This window comes from Oenanthe melanoleuca, chromosome 4 (assembly GCF_029582105.1).
Source record: "Oenanthe melanoleuca isolate GR-GAL-2019-014 chromosome 4, OMel1.0, whole genome shotgun sequence".
NCBI classification, from domain to species: Eukaryota; Metazoa; Chordata; class Aves; order Passeriformes; family Muscicapidae; genus Oenanthe; species Oenanthe melanoleuca.
This window is the reverse complement of record NC_079337.1, coordinates 44,305,756-44,333,206: the sequence shown is the minus strand read 5'-3', so window position 1 is coordinate 44,333,206 and position 27,451 is coordinate 44,305,756. Positions and strand designations below refer to the sequence as shown.

General features: G+C 39.0%; 1 protein-coding gene across 1 annotated transcript in view; it reads right to left on the bottom strand.

Annotated features, from left to right (window-relative positions):
• The window catches only part of SCFD2 (sec1 family domain containing 2), a 186,540-nt gene that overhangs the window by 95,341 nt on the left and 63,748 nt on the right, over positions 1-27,451 (bottom strand). Inside the window, exon 5 of the mRNA XM_056490506.1 lies at positions 12,296-12,545. Within this exon, the coding sequence (XP_056346481.1) occupies positions 12,296-12,545 (250 nt within the window). The remainder of the gene's footprint in view (positions 1-12,295; positions 12,546-27,451) is intronic.

Sequence of the window (27,451 nt, the reverse complement as noted above, 5' to 3'; positions counted from 1 at the left end):
ATGAACTTCCAATATAAGAATATTTCTGAAGAAAAAGGGTTTTACAGAATGTAAAGGAAAGAAAAAGGCATAAATTAATAATTATGAACAGAAACAAAGCAATATCAAACTTTGCAACCTGACCTTTTTAGACTAAAGCCCCCAGGAACAGATTAGGCACTCAATGTCACCATCCTACTGTGGCCTCTGGCAGATAAACCATAAACCAGGCAGGGATGCCTGCTCTCTAAGTACAAAACCAGCTTGGTGAAGAATGGTTCCCACAGCTCTTCCTTGGAAATGGAGGGACAGGTACTTCCTAAAGCTGGTTCAAGACATCTAGCTATACAAAAAGTTAAAGAAAAAAGTTATAAATAGAGCTATTTTTAAAAAAAGCATTCCTTTATTTTATTTTATTTTATTTTATTTTATTTTATTTTATTTTATTTTATTTTATTTTATTTTATTTTATTTTATTTTATTTTAATTTTATTTTATTTTATTTTTTCTTTAAAAAAATTAATTTCATAACCAGATGTGCATGGAACTGTCCTAAATAGTTTATTCTGCAGAACATGAATGGGATAGTAAGAACATGGCATTTTCACCTGTATATAGCCACTGGTAACTGAATAAATAAATGCCTGACCTGAAATTAGGAATAACAAAGGTTAAGAAGATACTTCACCTACATGAATGCAGCAAAGGTACAAGGTAGCCTGCAGGTGGGAGTCTGGGGAAATCAATGGAAAACTTTAGGAGAAAGTAAACAAAAAAGCAAATGTAGCAAGGAGCTAAGGAGCTAAGGGCTGGATACATGTGAGTGATGGAGAGACAGAGGCAGCTGTCTGGAAATGGGCCAGATGTAAAAACAGATGGACAGGTAGGAATATGAGATGGATGGTGGAGAAAAAGAGCTGTGGCATGAAGAGACAGAAGAAGCTAAAATAAAATAGGTAGAAAATCTCAAAGTGAATTAATTATTTGTAAATCTCAGGACTCTGTTGCTGTTAAATACCTGCAAAGCTTAGGTGGTACGTTTACCCGCTGGTAAAGATTTGGTCCATTTGGAAGACAAGGAAAACAACCTGCTCTTGCATTGATCACTTCACTAGTACTAGCAGCAGAGAGCTACAATGTGCAGACAAATTATTTGAACTTGCCAGTAAAATAAGTATCATTCACTATAGCTGAAATGTTGTTTCATCTTTTAAGTTTTTTGTTTGCTTACTTCAGAAATTATGTTGAAAGCATCAAAGGAATGACGGTGAGTTTGTGAAGGCAAGTGCTCAAAAGTTAACAAATGCCAGAATACGGTTCCTCAGCATGAACAACATTAAGATGCAGAAGCAATCAATTAGCCCCTACTACTTCTTTTGCCATTTCTTCTTAGTGCACAGGATTTTCAGGAATGTGGGCAGAGCATGGAGAAAATGATGAAAAGGTGCAAAAGATGAAGAAACTGAAGAATTTGTTTCATTTTCTCAGACTCCCAATTTTCACCTGCTGTTAGGCAAGGCTACTGGAGATGTGGCTTTTTCCAAGTTTTAGTTCGGTTTTTCTCTTTTGTAGCCTCCAGTCTAATAAAGATAACACAAGATATCTCCTTTAAGATAATACAGAGTGCTTTTGCCATTTCTATATATTCTCCAACTGCTCAACATTTTAAGAGAAGAAAGGCAGAGTTTTCTCTGGGATCCTGGCATATCTCTGGGAAGACTTCTGGTATAGACATGCTGATAGTCAGTAACAGCCTGGGAAAGAAGATGCCATCTAGGAACTGCAGCTTGGTGAACTGGCAGCAGCACCTCTCCTTGGCTACAAGCAGTCCCCAAAGACTGTTTTACAACTCTAATTCTACCTCTCTTTCTCTGTGTTATTTTTTTAAGGTCTTAGTGACTACATCAATACACATGGTATACACAGATCTGTAAAACAAATATGTGCAGAGAGCACCAGAAACAAAAGCCTGAAGGAGATTTGAATTAACAAGGAACATTCACACATTATATCCACACATTCCCCACTTTAACACAAATCCAGGCAAGTCAAATTCCTCATTTGTATTGTTTTTCCCTAGATAAATTTGTCTAATTGGTTGTGACTGGCTGTTGCCACCTCTCATCAGGCAACCACTTCCACAATGTTTATTTTAATGAGTAAAGTGGGAAAGTAAGAGAGAATAAGACATCTGGTACTAAACTAGACTTAGTGATGCATTTGGCTTTTTTAAATTGTGTATGACACAAACATCATTATGATATCTGAGAAAGAGGAGGGGGGAAAAATCCTTAGGCTATGCTCTGTGAGCTTTCCTGTCTTGACAGAACACAGCCCCAGTGTCTGCAAAAGAGAGCAGAAGGGTCACAGAAAATGTAACTTGACCTGAACTTTAACCACCAAAGGTGACATTTACTCAACTACAAAATTTAAAACCAAACAAGAGCAAATAGGGAGAAAGGACTATGAGAGTGCCTTCTCCATGTTGATTTAAAATTGAAGACCATGAAAGATCTGCTTCTTAGATCTTCTTTACTAGAGCTTCAGTACACATGAAGAGATCTGTGAGAAAGTACTGATTTAATAAGGTAGAGATTTTGAATTTCTGTAATACAGGACAATATTTGGACATTGTTGAAAATGCAAATGATAGTAGCACTACTACATTTCTAAAGAATGTATTTAATTTTTATGTGGAAAAAAAGGTTGCATTAGGCAAGGTTGACAGATCAATAAAAATATTTAATTCTGCTTATCCCCCTAAGTCAGAATTGATTCACAGAAAACATCAAAACAGTTTGATCCAACCCTTAAACTTGACTGTTGCAAACATGAGGAGAATTGGAGTTTTCACACCAATTTATACAGAAGCAGAACTTAACATTTAAAATACTGTGCATATGTCAAAGTATGTAAGGCAGTAAATTATCTTGAGTAAAATGGGCAGTTAACAGATGTCCAGAGCCAAGATCCATAAGTCTTCAAAATCTTGAGATGAAGACAGGAAAATCAGGGTATGCTGACTGAGTGAACTGCATGGGCAAGTGATGTATTTTAAGCCATAAACCCCTGAGCTATTTATTAAATTTTAGAAATTCTTTTGAATGTGATTTTTATAGTCCTGGTTCTTCTGTTGAGATGTTAAGATGACCAACACAGCAATGGTGTTGCAAGATAAAAGACTTCTTGGTTATTGTCCATTATTCAGAAAGATTTCTTTGGTTAAACACTGTGGTATCACAGAACCGTGTAATCCATTTTATGTGTGGGTTTGACTCCTCCTTGAAATACTGGATTTCAACATATTGCATTATCATTAAAATATGTGGAGATTGTTAACATGACATAAGTTGACTCTCCAAAATTCGAAGAACAGCATTCACCTCTGATATAATCTCATGGTTTCAAGAGAATTACCACCGAGCTGAATAAAATAACTAGAAATATCTAAAGATAGCAATTATTCCTCCTTGCCTCTGCAGAGAATTAGGCTAGAATACTTAGAAATTCTTACAAGAAATCGTTTAAATGAACCAAGCACAATTTTGCAATCAACAGCAAATACTTTAACATTTGTGTCTGTATACAAAAGAAAAACAATCCTAAAACAATCTCACTGGTTTTCTGTCATATGGGTGATGACTGACAAATTTTTATTTTTGTTTTGACAGTTATTTAATACTTCATGATTTTTGGTTTCCCAGGCTGGGTGTGCTCTGCAAAACAGCAAGAATTTACTCATAATTTTACAACATGACGTCAAAACTTGAAGGTTTGACAAGGAAGAGATTTGTATGAAAAGAAAAAAATTATTTAACCATGCCACATACATACAAAAGTACCATTTAAAAAGTTACCTAATTTTAATGATGCTTCTGTTTTCATTTTATGCTTGAAGCAAAGATATATTTGATACTAGAAGCATCTTCTACATGCTATTGAAATTGCACGCTGAAAAATAATATAAATCATTAATGAAAATTGCAGGGTATCAGTTTCCTGTTGCAGTTGGCTGTCTGCTAAGTTGGCAGTGAGACAGTGGCCTGCAGAGCTGCAGGCATATGTCTCATGTTAAAAAAAGAAAAAACGACTTCATGTTATAAACTCTTCAATGAAAATTACTATCCAGTTTGGAACCAACTGAGAGCAGGTGTTGAAGACAAAATAAACAGACAACATATGAAAGGTTAAAAAAAAAATCCCCAATGTCACTGGCCTTCCACTGGGATTGTTTTCTACCATAGATTTTAATGTCATCATGAAGTCCAAACAAAATATACATGCATGTGTAGAAAGCAACCAGATTTTCTCATGTTTAGGACCATAGCTTTTTAACAGTGATATTTAAGTTATGCCTGAAATTTTTAAAGCCTATTAAAAATATGCCTGTGCAAATTTAGATATAAATTAATCCAGAAAACCACTGCAATTTGTCTTTCAAACAATTCACTAGGGACCCTTCCATGTTTCTCAGCTGAAAAATAGGCCAGAAATCCACCAAAGCAGTGACACAAAGCCTGCAGTCAATTGATTTGGTTCACTTGTATTCCACTTGTGATCCACAGATTTTGAACAGAAATGGGAAAACCCTTTAGAAAGGTCACAGCAGAAAGCTATTGTGGTCTTGGAGAGCTCAAGGATCCTAAGGAGAGCTGGTAAAATTTAGGATATGTCCATCTGCAAAGTCAGCAGCTAAAGCAGAGCAGGTCATTGCTTCGGTGCATACCCAATTTCTCCTTGTTTTAGCAGAGATCACAAAAACCCCCATGAATCCTTCTGACTGTTGTGTAAATCAGATAAATATCTTGGGACATGTGAAATGACCTTTTTTTGCCCAATGGCTCTGTTACCATGAAGCAAAGGACTGAAGTGTTGCAGCAGTAGCAGCATCTCAGGATTAATTAAACTGCAGGAGCTCCCTAAGCAGCCCCCCTCAGCTGGCCAGAGAGCAGCTTTGCTCGTGTCTTCCCAGTGCTCCTGGCAGGATGAACATCACATCCACCACCATCTGGGACTGCTGGAGCACAAGTGCTTTCCTCTGGATCATGTCCAAAACACACTGAGAAATAGAGATACCAGGAGGTCATTTTAGACACAGTCAGAGAGGGGCATTTTAGGTGTCCATAAAATCTGCTGAGGCAACAGGAAAAAAAGATTCCTAAACATCTAATTTTCATTTCAGAATTGGGAAGAAAATGATCTGGATTTTCTCTAGATGCAGTAGTAATGCCTGCATAGCTGCATGATGAAAATACTTCTAACAACAGAGCTTACATTTTGTTGCCTAACCCAAAAGGGAAAACTCATTCCAAATGCATCTTATCTGCATCTTATCTCTGTGACATTTCTGGCATTTGCCTTCACTATGGAACTGCAGGACTTGCAGAAAACAGAACAGAGATTACCCAAAATGCAGCCCACAATCATGCACATAGACAGACTAACCTGGTGGAAAGAGGTCTTCTTCCCATTTCAAACCAGAGTGCAAAGATTTCCCACTAACATTAGGCATGAGTATAACTATACATATTCAAGGACTAGGACTAGAAGAAGCTGATCAGTATTTCTGAGAGAAGCCTATTCAGACCTAGAAAATGTTTAGCTATTTGATGTGTTAAGACATTCTCTCACCCCCTGTAACCCTTGTGAAATTTTAACACGAACCATTTTGATTATTGTGCTGGTTTGGGCTGAGATACAGTTCATTTTCAGCATAGTATTTGGTATGAGTCTGGTTTGGATTTGTGCTGAAAATAGGGTTGATATCAGATGGATATTTTAGCTACTGATGAGCAGTGCTTACACAGAGCTCAAGGCCTTTTCTGCTCCTCACCTCAGAATGAGTCTTGGGGTGCACACAGAGCTGGGAGGGGACACAGCCAGGACAGCTGACCCCAGCTGACCCAAGGGATATTTCAGACCATACAATGGTGCCATGCTCAGCACATAGAGTTGAGGGAAGAAGAAGGAAGGGAGGGGTGAGACATTTGGAAGGATGGCATTTTTCTTCCTAAGTAATCGTTACAAGTGATTGGACCCTGCTTTTTTGGGGATGGCTGCATTCACGGGAAGAGGTGAATAAACTCCTTGGTTTGCTTTGCTTATGCACACAGCTCTGTTAAACTGTCTTTATATCAACCCACCAGTTTTCTCCCTTTTATTCCTCTGATTCTCTTCCACATCCCATAAGGAAGGAGTCAATGAGCAGGGTCTGGATGGGGCTCACAGGGGTTAAACCACAACACCTAGAAACCTTTGTTTTGTTGGGATCAGATGCCTATTTACTAAATCTACTGGCATCAGTTTTCACACACCTAGAATCATGGATCAATTTTTAAATCTGAGTCCTGAGACAGGCAGGAATGCCCCAGCAGGATCCAGCATTGCTTACACATGGCTCTTGGGTTTTTTTCACAGACAATGCAAATGCAGAGTTCCTGAAGTGTGAATGGGCAAAATGGAAGATCTTGAGAAGACCTGCAGACAGAGCAGCTCATTAAGACTTCTCTAAATATTCAAAACAAAGAACTTTTAATGTCTTGAATTATGTAATCTCTACAAACTCAAAAAGGACAATATTACATTTTTATTTTTCTGTATTTCCCTAAATGATAGCAAGCAACAATTTGGTTGCAGATTTTAAAACTTTACTTTGGATAAATACTGCCAGTTGTAGCTCCCGACATAAATACCTACACTACATGGAAACACCAGATTAACCCAATTTTATTTTGTCTATATGTTGCCATTAATGTCTTACTTTTTTTCTTTTTTCAAGTCATGACTATTTTTTTCCATCAGTTCTGCTGCAAAATTCACAGATTACTTGGAAATAAACTAGTATGCAAGGAAGAGGGTGGGCTAGCCTTCCACTGAACTACTGCAAATTTTGTTAACTTTACAGAAAACACTTGTTTTCTGTAAAAGCATGGAAACTTCAAAACCATCAGAACTCACTCTTGGATTTTATGCTTTAAAAAATGGTTTATTTTTCTGTGTGAATAAAAAAATCACCACCAGATACCTGAGATATACCTCCGCTGTGAAGCTGGGAAAACTCTCTCCTACACAGAACAAGTGGCACATTTAGTCTAAAGGGGATATAGTTTAACTTCAGCCAATTTCATACCCTACCTACCCACCCACCCATAAAATATCCAGGTTTGGGAAATCATTGCTCCAAACCAGCAGGGAAGTGAAGACCACAACCAAATAAAAGTGTGTATATCTGTCCTCTGAGAGAACTGGCTGTCCCTGTCTAGGAATGCAAACGTTTATTGCAAAACCAGAGGTGATTTTAGGATTAACAATACTTTGGCCACACTGACATTATTAGCATGTAGCTTCATTAACATGAAACATCTCCACCAATAAATCATGTGCAAAGGACAAGCAGAATCCATCAAGAAGTGTCTAATCCAATATGGCAATGCCTACACTCCACAGAATCATGGATTTACAGAATCACAGAATGATTTAAATTGGAAGGGACTCTCTGTTTCCAACCCCTCTACCATGGGCAAGGAACCCTCCACTGGCCCATCACCTTTACTCCGTTCTTTCAAATTTGACCCAAATCTATGAGAAAAGAGGAAGAAATAGCATCCAACCTCTCCCCCCACAACCAACAATTTAGATGTATCTCCAGACAAATAAAAGAAAAAAAGTCTTATGATTCCCAGTCCCTAGATTCATACATGGGTCAAAAAGGGTAAAATTCAGACTTCAGACAGCTTGTATTTCCTTTGTGCAAGACTCTAGACATTAAACTCTAGACATTTCCACTTTGGTCTTTACTTAAAGATTTCTCAGTTTGCTTCTCCCTCTTCCCCCCACATTACATAAAATACAGAATATAGAAAAAGCAAGAGAAAGGTCCAAAAATCCATTTTGTGATTAAAAATTCCAGCAGTACCTGGCACAAAAGAATTCCCATTACACCTGTGCTCCAGAGGATGCAACTGATACAGCCCTACCAGGTTAAAGTTACTGTATATGCTGTATATAGAGCCTGCTGCCTGTGCTGGGGCTAGGCTGGGGGTCCTCAGAGCACACCATGAAAAGCAGATCTGCTCTACAAAGCTCCCACAGAGACTTGCAGATGAAAAAGAGAGAATGGTGCAGCTGAAAAAATAGATTTTTTTTATTGCTTTGTGGCTCTATTAGCATTACTTTTGCAGACGTTTGCATTTGCACACAGCTCTACACAGACATTGAGAGAACTAGATGAACAGATAAGAAGATAAAATAAATATGCTATTTTGCAATGGGTTCTTTTTTCCAAACAGCTGCCAAAAAGCCCCACCCCTAAAGCTCCCAAACCTAGCATTCTGGGAAAAGCATCATTTTCCATTATGCTCTGGTCTATTCTTTTTCCCCTCCAATTTGTAACATTCTGCTGGAATCAGTGATGAAGAACATATGTTTGAGGTAAATTACACCCAGGAGAAATCTTGGAACTGTTACATTCAGTTTTATTACCCAAAGCATTAGGATACTCTAGCACTACACTTATTATTTAACAGTTCCATCAAACAAGACATTGCTAATGTACTTTAATATTATTAGGCATGCAAAAATTAGTATTGCATTTCTTAATGAGTGATTGATGCACTGCATTTTCATTTTACTTAACAGTTCCAGGATATTTTTTAGTGCTCCAATGAAACAAGGTGTTACATAAATGCAGAATGCTATTGTACAAATATTTGGGAAAACATATGTTCAGGCAAGAGTAAGTTTGAGTAGCCTAACACTCAACAGCCAGGAAATTGGAAGGGCTTGTGCTTCATACACAATATAAGTTTGTGCAAGTGCTGCATCTTTAACGTATTCTGCAGAGTGCTGTAACCTAGAGTGCCCTAGGGGAACCTAGTGTGGCCAATGGGACAGACAGGCCCTGTCTCTGACAATTGCTTTCTATCCTCTGCTGCAAATACTAGCTCAGTTTCACTAGGTAACACCAAATAGCACAAATATCCCCTGTGCACCTGTAGGCTGCTTCTTTTGGGGGAGATTTGCACAAGCTCTGTGAGGTAGTCACATAATTAGAGATTTCCTACAGGCATAGACTCAAGCAAGCATCAATAAATTTACATTTAACAAGTACCATAGGAATAAAAGATAACTCATACAAACGTGACTATTATTTTGACTGATAATTTGATTTCAAAAGCTTTTAAAGCTTTTAAAAGGTTTTGCATTGCATTTCTCAAGTGACTCTATGGGAACAACAAATAAACCAAGAAAAATGTGTACTTGTCAAGACTGCACAACTTCCATGCTTTGCAGAAAAGAAGAAAGCAAAAGGCTGAGGCAGCAGTTCAGAACCACAGCTAAGATATGGCTTTTAACTTCAATTTCAATTGAAATTAACCACAGAGCCTGAGTACAGTGTTGGGCCCAAGCTAAAAACATCAGGCACCAGGTGGATCAGGAAGTAGAACACAAAGTCCCCTCTGTTCAAAGACATGTAATCACTAATACCTCAAAATGTAATTTAATTACTTTCTGCTTCAAGTTCCAAAATGAGTCACAAGTTGAGAGCACCAGACCACTTCATCAACTGCAAATTGAGAGCCAGAGAAAGTCACTTGCTGAATATCATAAGAGTCTCACTTACTTTATTAGTACTTCTTCCTCATGTGAGAATAACTGAAGCTATATTGTTCTAGTTCTCTGTGGTCAGTCCATGCAGTGAATGCAGCTATGGGTCATAGAAAATACACTGTATAGTCATGAAATTGAGGACTGTGCTACAATGTACACATGAGTCAAATGCTGGTTACATGAGAAAATTCTTTACTGGTATTTCTCAGCTTTGAAGTACTTGGATTTGCAGCCTATGTATTATTACTTCTGAGTGCCTTTTTTTAAAGGCAGCAGTAAATTTTGCTATCTCTTGCTATAACTCAAGCTATCCAATCATGGATTTCCAGCAGGGTTTGAAACTTCAACATGGAGGTGAGGAATGAGCCAGCAGGCAGTGTCTCAAATCCATCCAATAACTGGCACAGTTTTCTCTCCTGATACATCCCATTTAGCATTCTTCCTATTACTTACCTTGATGTGCAGGTGAAAATAAAAGACCATGAGCATTTCACTTTGTTCTGATCATGAATGAATAATTTTAAGTACTACTGACATTTATTTTAGTCTAATTAAGTTTTATGGCTCTTTAAGAACAAGAAAAAGGTTTTCTTGTTCCTGACTTAAAAGTAAAATGAGGGCAGAATGCTGTAGGTCTGGAACATGATCTGTCCAGACTCAAGACTGTTGCTAACTTGCAGAGCTATGTGGATTTTGTGAAAATATGTCAACCTAAAATGAATAGTCAGTTCATAGATGTTCTGCTGGTAGCAGAATATGTCTTGGCACTGTATCTACAACTGTACAAAAAGGAGAAACAGTCAGTGCTCTCTATTCCCTGTCATTCAGCCCTGCTACAAAGAGAATCCTGCTGTGCCTGTGTGTTTGAAGGAAAGCTTGTGGATGGTCCTACAGTTCTAACTTGCTTTGCTCTCAAGCAGCAAGCAAGCTACCCAAGGTTCAGAGGGCAGCAGGCTGTAGAACACAGATCTGGCAAAACAGAGATCAAGGAGGAGTAGGTCTAAGGCTGGTCAAATTTTAAGTCTTCCCAATTCAACTGTCCTGCAAATAGAGCAAATTGCAAATTCAGCAAATTTCACTAGCACTGACAAAGCAAATGGATAAATAAAGGCTTGAAAACTACCTATGGAGTAGTCCTAGAAATTTAATGTGATAATTTGGTGCCAACATGATGTTTATTTCTGATTATGACAATACCTGTTATTTTCCTTTGCCCTCTCCCATAAATGACTCAAAATAAGTTAGATGTAAACCCAAAAATGTGAAAGAACCAAAAAAGTATAAAGCAATAAGTATACAAAAAGGATGCAATACTGTCACCTACTAATGCAGATCACACAGACATAGTTGTGTGAGAACAGATACAGAAATGTAAGGGTGCAAAAACTCTGGCTTTGTGTTATGCAATTAATTTCATCATATAATAGTGATGGGTTTGGTCTAAAACAATCTGTACTGTGTTTCTCCTAAGCAGTCTCTTTGGTACTTGGCTGAAGTTTTAGAGACTTAAAATCTTCACATAGTTACATTAAGCACAATGAAGACAAACCGATAAAACTGTGATTTAAAACTTTGATTATAGGAGAAAGGGAAAAATATGAAAACAGATTTAGAAATTACTACATCCCATCCACTAGAAGACATCACTGAAGTCGTGAGGGAAACATCATTTGCTGGACAACATGTTCAGTACATATTGAAAAACAGGAAGGCAAAAGCCTATGAGAAGCCTAGGACACTGTGGGCACTGTGGCCAGCAGTATTAAAATAACACCACAGTGCAAATATGACACATTCCTACCCTAAGTTTTTAACTATTACAGTATTTTCCACTCAAAGCAATAGCACACCAGGGGACCACACCTGTATTTTGAACTTGAAGTGTCCTCAGGGAATAGTACCAGAATAACCAACAGAGGTATTATTTCACCTCCCTTGAGACTCCCCACTTAGGCCCATTCTTGGCACATGCTTTCAATCGTAAACTCCTCTCAATATCTTGATTTATGTTCATATGCTTCCCACCTCAAAGATAATCTGGTCAATGACCTGCTCAATATTACTAAATACTGAGGAAACTGATAGCAGGAAGTAAGATTCCCCTCTGCCATGCTAGGCCACTCCTGAGCCACAGCTCACTTAAAATTAAGCTTTTAACAATTATTTTTTTCTAAAGTGTGATACCAGCAACAAGAGGTTAGGGCTTTCCTCTTCTATGAGTGCTCATCTAAAAAAGGCTTAGCATGCTATTTTTACAGGCTAATATTCATGTTGTTTCAGGGAAAAGCTCAGTGTTGGTTTTAGACACATTTCTATTTTATGCCAGACAAGCCAGCTCCTCATATTCACAAAGCAACTGTGGTTCACTGAACATGTTTCCAGGATTAATTCTGACTTCCCAGGGTCAACTTCACACCAATCAATGAAAGAAATTGTGGAAAAGATTACCTTAAGAAAACACACAAATTTATCCAACCTTTAACAAAAAGAACAACTTGTAGAGCTTTCATCAGACTCAGCACTCTTCAAGGACAGCCTGTCAGCATTTGGCATATATGAACACAGGAGATGGAACAAATCTACAGGAAATCCTTGTGCTTACTCATGTAGTCTCAGCACCACAGACAAGTCAAGCCATTTTTACACACTTCTCCCAGTTCACACGTTCCCAGACATCCAATTTCTCACCACACAAGCAAAATCTTACCTGTAATTTTCTGCAACAAAGGAGATGGTTCTGGCTCATCACAAATTGCCTTGACAAGGGCCTTTTTCACCTCGTCTTCAGCTGTGTCCAGCTCTTTTCCACATTTGATTTCTCCAACCACAGAATATATGTATACCAGCAAAACAAGAAAGTCCTCGCAGGCATAATCATCTTTTGTCCTTTTGTTGTAAGACTTGATCATTGGCAATAACTGGTTCAAAACACTGGGCATTTCTGACTCACCAATAGTCTGAAAAACAGAAGGAAGATTGTGTCAGATTGCTTCCATAGTGCTTGTAAGTTAGGAGCAGATATACTGGCACATCATTCAATATTCACATGCTCAGTAGTCAGTAGATGGTGATGAAATTTATTTGCTGCTCAGACAACAAATTTATTAGTTGTCTACAGCGTTTTCTTAAACATTCATGGGAGCAGCATTTTAGCACTTGAAAAGCCTTATGATTAGATCTTTTCCAAGTACAAGTGTGATAAGAGGATAAGAGCCTCCATGCCATCCCTTGGTATGGGTAGAAATGGTACAAAGCACAAGGTCAAACACTTCCTCTAAATTTTAGGCTTCATCCTTGGGTCTGATTTTGTGCATGAGCAGGGGATTTAAAGCCCAGCTTCCATTGACTTGCTGACATCCACACCATGCAATGCCAGGGCTGGCATTTAGATCCATTGTGCAGGTCTCTGACATTCAGAGACCATCAAACTGCCACTCTCCCTGCCTACAAACACCTGGGGATGAAACTTCTACATGCTAATTGGCTTATTTGGGAACTCAGCAGCAGGATCAGGTGAGAGGTGGGAACACTGCAAGGCAAACAGGAGGAACACTCTGCCCTTGTATGGGGAGGGAAGTGTGGAAGGAAAGAAGAACAGACTTTTTTCTCCTGGTGGTAGTGATTGCTCCATCCAGAAGGTCTCCTGCAACACCAGTACCCTGCCCTTTGTCCTGTGATTATCCAAAAGATCCCCCTGTGAAAACCTGTGGGTCAGTTCATACTGTACAGTGAAACATCAAATCTCTTGTAATCCAAGGAGTCAAGTCTGCAAACATTTATCTTTGGTTGTTACTAAGTAATTTCACACAGACATGGTAAATAGGCACCACAGCCAATAATAGAGCCTACTAGGAAGACAAAAAAGTTCATACAATAGCAAAACCATGCAATAGCTTTAGGAACACAGAAACTGAAAGATTTATTTCCTGGTATTCTTCATACAAGATTTCAGGGGGTCTGGTTGTATTTTCAGTTGTTCGTCAGTCTCAGAAACACTAATAAGCATTTCATAAACTGTCATTTTTATACCTACACTGATCCACCATAGATCTCAATCATTAAGAAAGCATTAATTACTTAAGCTCCAAGAATTTATTTTCCTGGCTGTGCTATAAGAAACTACACTTTTGTGGACATTTGTATCCCACCCCACTCTTGACATACAAGTTTTGCCATGGACCCATCTTTTCTGGGACTTCAGTCTGGTCAGATGTTATGTTTCCTTTAGAATACAAACCTTGGAGAAGAATTTTTTAACTACCCACTAAACCTAACAGTAAGTGTAACTGCAGACTTGAAGCACTAAATTACAAATCTGCAGTGGTCAAAAGCATGGGGAAGCCAAGAAGGAACATTCTGAAATCCAGGAGGGGTTGGCATCCTCTCTGTTTGGGCAGTGAGTGCTAAATCACATACACAGTAAGTTCAAGCACTGCTCCACCCAGGAAGAACCTCCATGGTGTTTGGCACTGGTCTGGCATGTGCTGGTAGCTGGGCCATCCTCAAGACAAGGCTGTTTGATTCTTAGATTTCAGCTCAGCCCTGCCTTAGTTCAGTATTTCCTCTTCTCTTCTGAAAAAGTGACACAAATAAATTCTCATCTGGATGCCAGTACAATAAATAACAGACCTTTCAGATCCTAAAATGGAAAAAGACAAAGCTTCAAGAATTCAGAGGTATGTATCTATCATAAGGAAGCCATCTGCAATGAACAAGAGCCTAATCAGCCCTAAAAATCTAAGAAATCAAGATAAACCTACATGTGGAATTATCCTGGAATAGATGACGAACTTCAGTCTATATTAACCTGAATTCATTTTTATGAAGAGGCAAGACCTATGTCAGGTATTACTGAACATCATCTACTACTGGTGCATCACCTATATCCCCTTCTCCCCTATCCCCCAATACACAAACTCTACTTCATTCCAGCTCTAAACATGCCATAGCATGCCGCTACACCACTTTTTCTAGAAAAAGCTGTATTTTGCATGCATGGATTATCCACAAGCACAGAGCACTGAGGATGCACACGGTTGTATAGAGCAGCAGAGTGAACAGTTTCTGCTTGAGGATTGTAGCTCCTGCAAGTACACATGTACAGCATCTTTGGCAAACTTCCAAACATACGTGATTAAAAAAAAAAAAAAAAGTTTAAACTTTCAGGGTGATTTACTAGGACAGGCTAAAACTCAACAACTTCAAGTAACAATTGCCACCTCTTATCTTCAAAGTAAAAATGAAAGAGGAAAAAAAAATTAAGGAGCTGTAATAAACCATTAACTTCAGAATGCACGTAGGGTCCTTCTGGGGTATGAACTTCTCTGGAATGTTTCTCCCCTTATCTCTTGGGAAATGGCACTGCAGAGACTTCAAATGGAACTTCCAAGTTTCAGAGGCTATTTGTCCAAACAGGCCAGTTGGACTGGACCGTGCATGAAAAAAAAAGGGAGTCACAACCTCACTGCAGAGCATGGCTCCATAGGGAGCTGGGAAATTTGCCTCAAACAAAATCCACTGGCAGATTGTCATTATCTGACCACCTCCAGTGATTTAGAGGCTCCCTCCACCACCTAACAATCAATCAATTACCCTGATTGAACAGCCCTAGAACACAAGTTTTAAAAATGTAACTACCCATGACCCAAGTTTCCTGCTGGCTATGTTGGCCTCAAGTTAGCCCCATTTGTCTATCATCAAGGGAGCCAATAAAAATAATGAAAACAGGTCAATTCTGAGCTTTCCAAAGACTGTATAAAAACATTAATGCTGCTTAATGCAGAGCCAGCTAAAAGGCCCAAGCTCAAACACTTTCTGCTCGGTTTCATTGTTTGGACATTTTAATGCTTTAATCATATATTCTCCAGAATTCAGGGAGAGTTTGTGACAGATTTTTTTGTTTTCTGTCTCTTTCCTCCACCCCCTTTAGTTATTTATTTTTAGAACTTAAGTGGTATAATAATTTGATGTCTCTAAGGATAAATAAACTGATGTCAATTTGCTGATTTTTGCAAAAAACCTGAATTTTGGCAGATGGGGGAATAGTGAAGAAAGTACAAACATATTTTTGGGGGGGGTTTAAACACTGAACATGACATTGTGCTTCAAAATCTTATTTTAAATTTTATTTATAGGATCTACAGGAATTAGGAGGAAGTGTAACAACCCAAGAAAAATGTTTTGCAACTCTGTGAGAGGCAGTATTATAAGTATTAAAAAAAAAAACCTGTAAGAATCTATAGCCATATGTATCATTAGACTTATTTTATACAATAGAAAACAGAATTTACTTGAATTACCATGTGTCCCTGACAAAACTTAGAAGAGAACTGAGCACTGTAACCCCTGTGCTTCCAGCCCAGTGTCCTCAACTCATCATTAAAAAAATTAAAGCAAAAATCAACTTGAACCAAGTGGAATTTATTTTCTTTAAAATCCAGGAAGAAGGTGGAGATAAATCTTGAGAGAGTACTTCACTATGTAAATATTCTAGTGACTTGCCATTCAGGAAGCAAAACATGTTTAATTCCTTCAGAGGTCGCAGGAGTTAAACAGAACGTCTTGGAATGGGAACCACACAAATGATTTTAATACAAGTGAAGAACTTTACTGGGGAAACCAAAACTGAAAAACAGCCCCAAAATCCAGCTGCAGGCAAAACCAGCAGAAGAATCAGTGGAAACTCACAAACCCTTGGGTAACTTGCTGCCCCATGCTCCTGGACTGGCCTATTTAATTAATAACAGCTCCTTTTATTGATAACTTAGGTGGGAAAAGAGATGTGGAATAGGCTTTCCAATGTTGCCCTATTTGATTTTTCATGTTTTACCTGGGCTTGACTTTTTGTGGTTCGTGATTTTGCCACACTGCATGTTAACTTTCCCACAGAGGCAAGAACATTCAACTGCTAAAAGTGACAATGGCACCAAAGGAGGACCTCATGGGTATGTGAAACTGGCTCAGATCCTTTGATGGTAATAGATCTCTACAGCAATAGTCATTTTAGTGAAAACAACAGTCACTGCCAAGCCAAGGAGGAGTCCTTGCTGCCTGCAGTGCTCAGCTGCCCATAAATTATAATTAAAATGCTGCAGTTCTGCAGTTTTACACTGTTTGGCTGTCTGAGATTCAGGGTTGATTGCACAGAATTTCCATATGGATGGGAAGATGTCTGTGCTTCCTGCAAAATAATTATTTCATGTACTTAGTTTTTATTAAATGGCCTAGAGGTGACTAGTGATTTGACACAATAAATCAGTCAAGTATGATCTTACCATTCAAATTATGATTTGCCATATGAAGGTCTAGAAATCATTATAATTATAGGCAGGTTTTGATAAAAATGTACCTCTGCTTTGTCTTCTCTCTACATATTTCTAGGGTATGATTCAAGAACAAGCAACCCAGAACACAAAAAAAAAACAAAAGGTCTTCAAAGTACCACACTCTCACCATTAAGAAACACTTCAGTCTGAATATGTCAAAATATAGAGCATACAGTTATTCAGACAAGTCATTTTAGATAACCAAAGTCCACTGTCTATATATTTTTATATTTTCTTTTGCAGGAAGTAAAGTTTTAGTCTCAAATATATGTTTCCAGCTGGGGAGGGGCTGACAAAGCCTCTCCTTGCTTTAACCTTAGGAGAAAGCAGACAAAGGAACTCACAGCAGATTGAGAGTGGAGGTGTAAGACGCTGGCAGTAAATGGCTGCCTCCAGTTAAAAAAAAAACCAAGGTGTAAGCCATTAAAGATCAGGAGAGACATCAATTGCCTTTTATTGGAGACCAAAAGAGCTTTATGACTTGTCCCTGCCAATACCAAGAGACTGCATCTTCCTCTCTTTAATGGCAGCATCTGTCTATTCACTTGATAAACGATCCAGAAACCCACCAAGAATACACATATAAAGAAAACAGTGGACAACTAAACTGCTAGTGAGAGATAGGGGAAACAGTAAAAGAATCTAGGATCTGTCTCCTCTGTCAGTACTTTTAATGATTCTTCTGCTTTAATGAAATATCCCTACAGAGCCAATTCGATCTCCTGCCCTTTTTTCTGCATTTATCGCCCATCCTGAGCATTGCCCAAGGAACTATGTTTTCAAAACTGCAGAGACAATTCTCAGGGTCTCCTTGTAGAGAACCTTAAAATTTTACTGTAAATAATTTAAAGAAAAGGAGTAAGCTTTCCAGAAGCTATTTTTAACCTGCCTCATGCTGTCAAAGATACAGATTCACATTCATCCTATGTCCATGCTCTCCCAATTAGACTTCATTCTCATCTTCCACTCACCATAGCAGCTCCTTCCTTCTGCATCTGCTAGAGTGTTTCTGTGACTGTACATTAAAATAAATAATTTTAACCATACTGGTTCTCTGCTTGGGTTTACTGCTTGGCCACAGGAACACACTAATTGTGAAGGACAAAGATTGGACTGCCTCCTTATACAACAGTGCTGGCTTGAAGCTTAGATGAACTAGAGTTTAAAGTTGCCAAGAGATAAAAGAAAATTACAGAAATAATCACCTGCTCATTGGATGACTTCTTCAATACACTATCATATGGCCAGATGCTTAATTGGTGTCTTATCAGGACAGCATCATCAACCCTTTGATACACGTGATGAATACCTATCCAGGATGTTAGATGTTGCTACAGAATGCAGGGACAAGTCAAAGGCAAGAAAAAATAACTGACAACATAAAACTTTTTAAAAGCACATTTGTAAGCTCTTCTGGTCAGAGATAATTTTTTTAATGTGTCTTGCATAATTCCAAAAACACAGCACTGACACTTAACAGCTAATATGTGATAACAACACAAATATTTAAAACCAGCTCTTCAAGCCCTATCATTTCTAAAACCAAAACAAAAGCAAAGCCCAGGACAGTTCTTTCTGCCAATAACTCCCTAGCCTATGATCATGACCTAAGCAATTGGCTTCTATCTGGATTCCACAGCCAAAGTAGTATATTCCAGTATTTTTCTTTAACTAATATCCTTAGGACATAAAAGAAACTATATTTTGAACAATATAATTAAGATTTCTTTTAACACATTTCTCCTGTCTTCACTGAGCACCACAGTTGCTTGACAATTTCCTGGTTTTAATCATCTTACAACTTCTTCAGTTATTTTTGTTTCTTCTGCTACAACAAGCAGATTCTGTCACTATATCAGTACTGCAATACTTATACATTTTGAGAAAATTCAAATGCCCACTGATATCTCTTCTTCCACATCACCAAAATCACCTAATTGTAGTGAGTTCTGCTGTTATGCAATGTATCACTACATCATATGGCCCAGTTCTTCTCTCTCTCTTTGGAGATCATCAACATGTACAGCTGTGTTAAGATATTTTAATGGGTTCATGGGGGCTCAGCAGCAACAGTGTACTGAAAAAAAGATATTTAATAAGTCTGGATTTTATTAGACAAAGCTCTTCAAGGATAAGGAGAATTTTACTTAAATCACCTCGTGTCTGACATAAGAGACTCATCAGCAGGTTAAAAAGGGAATATTTCCAACCTAGTCAGTCAAAGCTTTTAGCTGTGATAGCTTCTACAGACATGCTTGGTAAAACATGAATCAACACAGCAAAAACAGTGTCAGAAGAATGAAAAAGGAATACAGACACAGTCAAGACAAAACCTGTATCAGAAAAAGACCTTGGTGCTATGCATGCCAGGATTTTTTGTATGTGGCTTTTGAGGCTGTTTGTTTCTATAAGTCTTAGAATACTGAGAAAATTGCCAGAAGATGGTAGGAGCTCATAACTGAGAAAAGGGCACAGGGATAAAATAGTATCCTATGAGGTTAAAACTCCTATCTTTGAGGGAAACAATGGGAAAGCATTCAGTCACTACAAAACAAGGGATAAGAATCCAGAGAGTTAGAAAACAAATAAAAGGGGTGTAAATCAAGAAAAATATAATATAACTGGTTTGGTCATTCAATAGTGCGGATCATGTCCGCAGAAGGAGGGGATTCTGTCCCAGGAGATGATTACTGAAAAATATTTGGGAGATGCTCAGGAGAAAGAAAAGGATTGAATTCCTGCTTAGATGACTAGCTATAATAATTCAGATTAGAAAAATAGATGACCCAGTAGAGAGAAAAGGTCAAAAAAATAATGAGTGTACTAGAGAAGGCAGGTCACTATGATTGCTCACTCTGTCTCACCACAACAACAGAGAGGCAATACACAAAGCTGGTAAGGAGCCAGTTTAAAGAGCATATTAATGGAGGTATTTCCTCATGCAATTTGCTCAGATGTGGAACTTCTTGCCAAATGTAACGTTGTTGTCCTGCTAAATTCTTATTTGGGCTCGCAAAGATGATGGGAAATCTCACAGGGAAAAAAATACCATCAAATATTAGTAAATACTCAGAAATCACAACTGTTACAGAACTCAAAATGGTTGGAACAGGGAGAATATCATATAACCTTGTCCTCTTCCCTTAATCTTCTGTAGGCAGCTGCTTTTGAACAGGAGAGAACTTTTTTTTGTTTAACAAACTAGCTCAGCTGCATTTTTCATCCAATCCATAATAAACATACTTACATCAAGGCCAAGGCAAAAGGACCAATGTAACTATAAAATACAGTATCCATGGGACAGAAGTAGGAATGCAGGTTCACTACAGTATGTGGCACTGTCAGGATTAATTCCTATACATTTTGCCAAGTCCATATTTCTAAGAGGATGTGAAAAACTAGAGATAACATTGAAAGGAGTTACAAAATAATTGAAAGGGTAAATTTTCTCATAATGGGAGACAGCTCCTTATCAAAAGGAGGAGTAACAGTTTATGTATGTATGTCTGTGAGACAGCTCTTGAATCTAGTCAAGAAAGGCATATGAGGAACAAGGGAAGTTGAAACTATGATTTTTTCCAGTTCTCAAGTTGGTGAGCATGTTCTCAGTGGTGTGCACATTTCACAAAGACCTTTGGGGATGGAAGGGCAGAAAACAAGCAGAAAGCACAGACTAAGGGGTCTCTATTGAATAGAATTCCGTAGGGAATTCTCTATGGAATAGAATACTGTGCTTTAAATACATATGATGAATAAAACTACAAACTGTTTAGCATGGTTCTTGATTGCAGTAAAAGGAATTGTGAACTGTGAGGGAAAAATACTTCAGAAACAGCAGAAGGGATGAAGGCAATACATGCTGTGAAGGCTGTAAGCACTGAGTCATAAAAGGAGATCGACAGTCAAAACAAGCCCATCTTGTGCTTTTCCTTCACATTCTTGCCTTTTCTATCATCTCTTTTCCTAAAATCTTCATTTTATGCATCATCCTTCACTCCTGTGTTAATCTAACATCAGATTTTTCAGAAGCTCCTCAGGGCTGCAGGAAAACCTCCAGACTTCTGGTGATGGATCACACCATGGTGGACACTGGTACCAGAAATGAAGGCTGAGGGCAAGGGTAAAATGGCAAAACCAGTCATATCAAGTGAAAAACAAAAGGAGTTTGGAGCCTGCCTGACTATGTGGGTCCATTTGAAAGACAATAGTTTTTTAAGTGCTATTGGTTTTTTGTGTTTAAGTGTGTTATCTTACCACCAGACTTTTAAAAATAAATCCAGTCACCTTCTGCCCCTACAAGTTTGATATTAACAGACAACCAGGATATCAATCATACATTGCCACAAGCCACAATGCTGGTTTGCACCAAAGCATCACTCAAATCATGATTTCAACTAAGGTTGGGCCAAACATCCACCTGATATCTTTTAGTGATGCTTAGAGATCATACTATTACATAAAATATGCTGAATAAGGATCCTATCTTGACCAAAACATACCCCATTTTTCAGTATCCCTGAGATTCAACTTTCTATTGGCTATTTCAGTGGATACAGATCTGAGCAAAGCAGGAGCAATCCCTTCTATTTTGCTCCTTTATTTAAAAAAAAAAAAAAAAAAAACATCCAAGAAACTTGGTGAAAATCTACCACTAAGACAAACACACCTACCAAAAACTGCTGGAATTTACTAAAATACTAGTAACTGACACTCCTACATGTCAAGAAACTTGAAAGACATTTAAAACATCAACTTGCATGAGGTGATTGCACGAGACTAGATGCCAGATCATGTTGTTACAGGAATTTAAACAGTAGCTAATTCGAAAAGGTTTTTCATTGTATTTGAAATATTTTACACCTTGGTTTGCAGATAGACAAAGACATAACACATAAAAATATAAGGATATGGGAGGTTTGCAGAGGGGACCCCAGTGTTCTGTCCTCAGCCCCAGCGGGAACCACAGGAAGGAGACACAATGGCAACACAGACACACGAAGGCAGATTATCAGTCCTCTGCAAAGCACCACGGCTGTTAATCAGTACAGTAAATGTTATCACAATAGAGTACTGACATTTCTAGCCCTTTTACAAGGCTCACTGTGCTTCAAGCAGGATTCAGGCTTTCATGATGATTAAAGGCAGATGTCGTATGTATAAGTAAGTTTATAACTTAGGAATGCCTGGTTCATTTTTGCATGTGGAAGGAATCTTTCCTTCACAGGACATCTTCATTGGTGGATACTCACTGTGGCATGATTTGCACAAGGAAGAACTTTTTTTCCTCTCTTCAGGTTGGGGAGAACAAAAGTTAATTATACAACCATATCTCGTTCCATCCTATGAAATGTATCAGGTTAAAGTTTTAACTTTCCTGTCCAGTTTTTAGTACCACTTAATCAGGTTACCACCTCTCAGAGAGCAGCAGATGGCAGAACAGTGATACTTGAAAGAAAAGGACATTTTTTTCCCTCTAAATGCATGAATTGCAGCAACAATGACTACTCAGCATGTGTCTAATATTAAACATCAAGTGAAATACAGGCATAGGCAAAATTACAATTATGGTGAAACACTACTGAAATCCCACTCTTCTAATCTTATCATCCCATTTTGGAAATGCTTTCCTGCTCTACAAGTTAACAGGTCTCTTTTCAAGCACAATTTAACTCAAGTGCCAACAAGCTGTATCTTCAGCTCCCTAACTGGGCAGGACTCTTCAGTGCTGGCATTCACCTGCAGTGGTGACCAGACAGCACAGCCAGGGATGGGCACACATGTGTGAATTTTTAGGATGCTCATTATTAGTGAGCTCACACAACACCTGCTTGTCAGTCATGATGTTCTTTGCTTCTTGGGCTAGGTGTCCTTCCCTTGGCTGGCATGTGGCAAGTCCTCTCCTGTTCTGGCTCCTTTCAGTGTTCCCATCATCCCTGTGTTGAGCCAGGCCAGCTGGGTGGCACTAGCCATGGTTTTGCTGCTGGCTGCTGGCTCTGGGTGGAAAAGACGTCAGACTGCTTCCCCACTGCCAGCTGCAAGGCCATGTGAGGGCATCCTGGCTGCCAGGGATTGCTCCTGCCACACCTCCTCTCCAGCTGCTTGTCCAGCATGAGCTACAACTAGAAAAACAATCCCACTTTCTGTCCTTCTGGGATTTCCCTCCCACTCAGCCGAACGCCTGAGTCAGCACAGCTATCCCTCATGATATCCCATTTGTGCAAAGGGAGATGACTGGAGCACAGGACATCTGGTCCTAATATCTAAAAACACTTAAATCATGCATGCCATTCCAAACATTTAAGGACTTCAGAAGTTTTCAGTTATTTTCATATATATTTCCTAGCTGCTTCATGCAGAAAGCATTTCTTATGTTCCAAGTTTCCCTCTAAAGATGTGGGCAAATGTATATTCCACCTCATTTTAACCAGGAAAAATACACCCTGCTTTAAAGATAAGACCAGATTTGGCTTAAGCTACTTCTATGTTAACTACTTTTTAAAAAATTATTTTAGGAGAGTATCAACATGTCCTGAAATACTGCACAATTCAGATTCCATTGGTAGGCAAAAAAAAGGTGGTTATTATATGCAATGTAAAAAAAGCACCAAACCTATCCAATAAAGAAAAACCCCACAAATTCAGCTGTATATGCTAGAAGGTGAGGTTCCAAGATGTTTTTCAGTTGATTACCCACTGTGATTTTTGGTAGCAGAGAAAGGACTCCTGGCCCAGTGGTCAGCACTAGACTGATCCTCTGGAGACCAGTGCTCAGCTCCAAGTCCAACTGTGAGCCTCTTGCTTTTCTACATTAGATTGAGTGCTCTGATAGCCTGATGCTGAGGCCTGGGTATGAAAAATAACATTCAGTGTAGCTAAGAACTCCCTTTACAGCCTCCACTTACTTATATTGTGAGTCATGCATGGCATGCTGAAGCCAATACAACAGAGGCACACTTGAGCCTGCTGTAACCTATTTAGTGTGAGCATCAACAGCATCCAGGTGTCACAAGACAAAGCTCACCATCAACTGGCTTCTTGTTTCAAAAGCCAGTATGGGTATGTCTGTGTATCTCACAGTCTCTCTTGCAAAGGTCTTACAGGAGAGAAAATAATGCATTTTGATATAGTTTCTTTCCCTCTTATCTGGCTCCCTACACTTCAGGAAGAGAGTGCTTCCAACCTTGACCATTATAGCATATGTATATCACTATAATAACAGAAAAATCCAAATTCCTTCTTAAAGAACTACTAGAAAATTCTTAAATCACTCCACAGCACAGAAAGCTTCCACTTTCTTAACAAGCCATCTGTCAGTATGCTCTCAGGACATGATGATCAGACTTCTGGGTCATAAGTGATATTCCATATGGAGACACTATCGTGGCAAAAAAAAGAAGGTGTGAGACATCCTAGTTTGATGAGAGAATCCAGAGGACCTTAGTCATATTATAATGCATAAAATATTTTGAATCATTTATCTGAGTCTTGGATCATATTTTGGAAGGCAGACTAGTACTACAAAGCTCTTTAAGACACTGTTTATTAACATCAAAATGAAATATGAAAAGCACTTTCTGTTAAATCCAGGATCTGAACAACTCTTATAACGTATCCTAAATACAGTAAAACGGTATTGCAACAGCTAGAAATAACTGTTATTACTAAAAATATTTTTTTTACTGCACTAAAGTATGCTTACTCCTTCTAAAAACAACCTTTCAAAACAACCTCATCACAATTAAGTTACCCAGAAATGTTACAATGTGGGTAGCACTCCACTCGTCACCTGGGACCCTCACATCCCAGACTATTTCCAGTTTTCCTGGAGCAAACGTTTTGATCTTCCCAGCAGACAGTGCTGCAGGCCCTAGCAAAATCACATACCCCACAAAATGCCTCTGCTACTGTTTAAGAACAGCAGCATGGGAAGGGGGTGGGTGGAGATAAACCTAGACACAGTTGTTTCTCTTTAAATTTTCACTTTTTTTTCTTTTTCTTATAACCACTACAAAAAACCTAAACTAGTCTCAGGACAATCTTTTCTCCTCCCTCCAAACAATGTCCCTCTGCCACCTCAGTCACAGCCACTTCTGTCAGACCCTAGCAAACTACCGGTTGGTGGTCCTGCTGCTCTAGCCTGAGTCATACTTTAATTAGTAAGAGCATTGAGAAAAGATCAGTATACAGATATTGGTGAATCTTCAAACAAGAGTACACGCTGTCCATTTTATTCACAATGAAAAAGCTCTTAAAGAGATTTTGATAAAGATTTGCCTCCTGCTCGCAGCCCACGTTTGTAATGTTTATATAAGTGAGGGATATAAATCTTTTTCAAATGAACCCCACGGTTTTTAAACCAGCCTCGTTATAAACTGCCTGTTTCCGCTCTGCCTGCCTAAGCAAGCAATGCAGAGCCTGCTCGGGATAGACTGGAACTAATTTAATGTGCTCCAGGTTTAATCCCCATCCTCCCGGCTTTTACTGGCAGATTTTACACAGAGGACTACTGCTGACTTTAACAATGATTCATGTCATAAGTGGGTTTTGATTTGTTTTTCCACATCAGAAAACATGCAGGAGAAATGACACCAAAATCACTTTAATACAACACGGCAGAGACGGCGTCAAGTTAAAAGAAATAAGAACAATTAAACTTTAACACAAGAACTGTTTCTCTGTGTTTGAATCCATAGAGGTGAATTTCTAGCTCGCTTTACGCAGAAGAGCAAAGAGAAGTGCGCGGACCTTTCCGCTGCTGCGGAAGGAGGCTGGGGCGCAGCGCCGCAGCTCGACACGCTGGAGCGCGGATCAGGGTGATGAGGAAGGAGAACCAGTGGGACAGACGCCACGGTGGGACAGATTCCACAGCGGGACAGAGTCCGGGCAGGACAGACTCCATGGCGGGACAGATTCCCGGCGGGATAGCGCCCACGGCGGGACAGACTCCCGGCGGGACAGACTCCCGGCGGCACCGAGCGCTCCCGGCACGGCCGCGCCCTGCAGGTGGCGCTGTTGGAGCGCCGCGGACACGGAGCCGCCGCCTGGAAAACTGATCCAGGCTGAACTCGGCTCTCTGCAGCAGTTACCCAATATCAGGAAAATCCTAATCCTGCTGCGTCGCTTCTCTCTCTCGCTCTCTCTCTCTCCTTTTTTTTTTTTTTTTTAATTTGTTTTAAATTGTCCAGAGCAAAACGTTCATTAACACGGCAAAGTGAAAAAAGGGACAGCAATTGCAGACGTAGTAACTGTTTATTTTTGCAAAGGGTAACTGAGTGACTGGTGCTGAGACCACGTAGATGCTATTTTGCAATCTTTGCGTGTATCGAATTCCCTGCTCATTTACATAAACCAGATGTTTCCCCAACAAACCAAATTCCTTGAAGAAAAACCAGAAGTTGCTCGATTTCATGTCCAAAATGAAAGATGATGTGAATGTTCCATTAGCTGAAGGCAAACGTATACGTTAAGTGAACAGTTTCCTTTTATTTTGCACAACTTTTGTGGGGGCTTAGATGATCCTCGGCAGAAGCATCAGAAAAGAAAAATGAAGCTACTTAAATTTACCCGCTGGCCTCAATAGCTCCCACTTCCCTCGGGAGTGAAATGCCTCTGCCAGATCTTGACCCTCAAACCAGCCCACGGGGTGGACAAAAACTCTGAAACAAGTAATCAGAATTCCTCATTCCTGCAGGAGAGTTGCCTCTGGAATCTTTCTTTCTGGTACCAGATTCCCAGAGGATCACTAAAGAATAAGAATGATTGTTTTACTATTTAGTGATAATTTAAAACTTGCAACCTTTTAGTACACATGGGTAAAGTGAGGGACATGAAAAATATCTATCTGCTGTTACTGAAAGAAAAAAATTATTATCAGGAAAAAAATCTGGAATCTCTCAGTTACGCCTAATTCTTACTGCTTTTACCTAAAAAAACCTTGATTCTAGATTACTACAGCAACAATAGAGTTTTAAATTTAAATTGAAAGGCTGAATTAATGGAAGATGCCTGAAGGTTACACTTTTTACTCACCTAATCTTCCAGAAGATACCCTTATTCACCCAATACGTGGATCCACCAACTTTTGGTGTTAAGCCATTAAAATCCTGGTAAGAAGGGGAAGTCCTCAGGCACAGAGCAATAGAAAATTTGCAAAAAAAGCAAAACATTCAACCTGAGAATAACTAGTAGATTACTGATCAACAATGAAATGGCCAGTAATAACCCAAACATCAGGAAAAGAGCAAGGATGAGCTAGAAAAGGCAGTATTTCATGCTGTTCTCTGCAAAGAGTGCTATGAAATATAGAATATTTAGTGTCATGGACACAACATTCAGAACAGGCTCTGATGCTGCAGGTAGGAATGTAGAAACCACATAGCAAAGGCAACTATGCTAATGGCAAACAATGGGTAAAACTTCTTAATTTGAAAAAAATGTTTGGACTCTTGGGATGTTCCAAACTCACTCTTTATCCTGAGATCCAGGTATCAATGGGCTTTGCAAGAGGTGAGTCAGCTTTCAGCTGTAAGAAGTTCTGC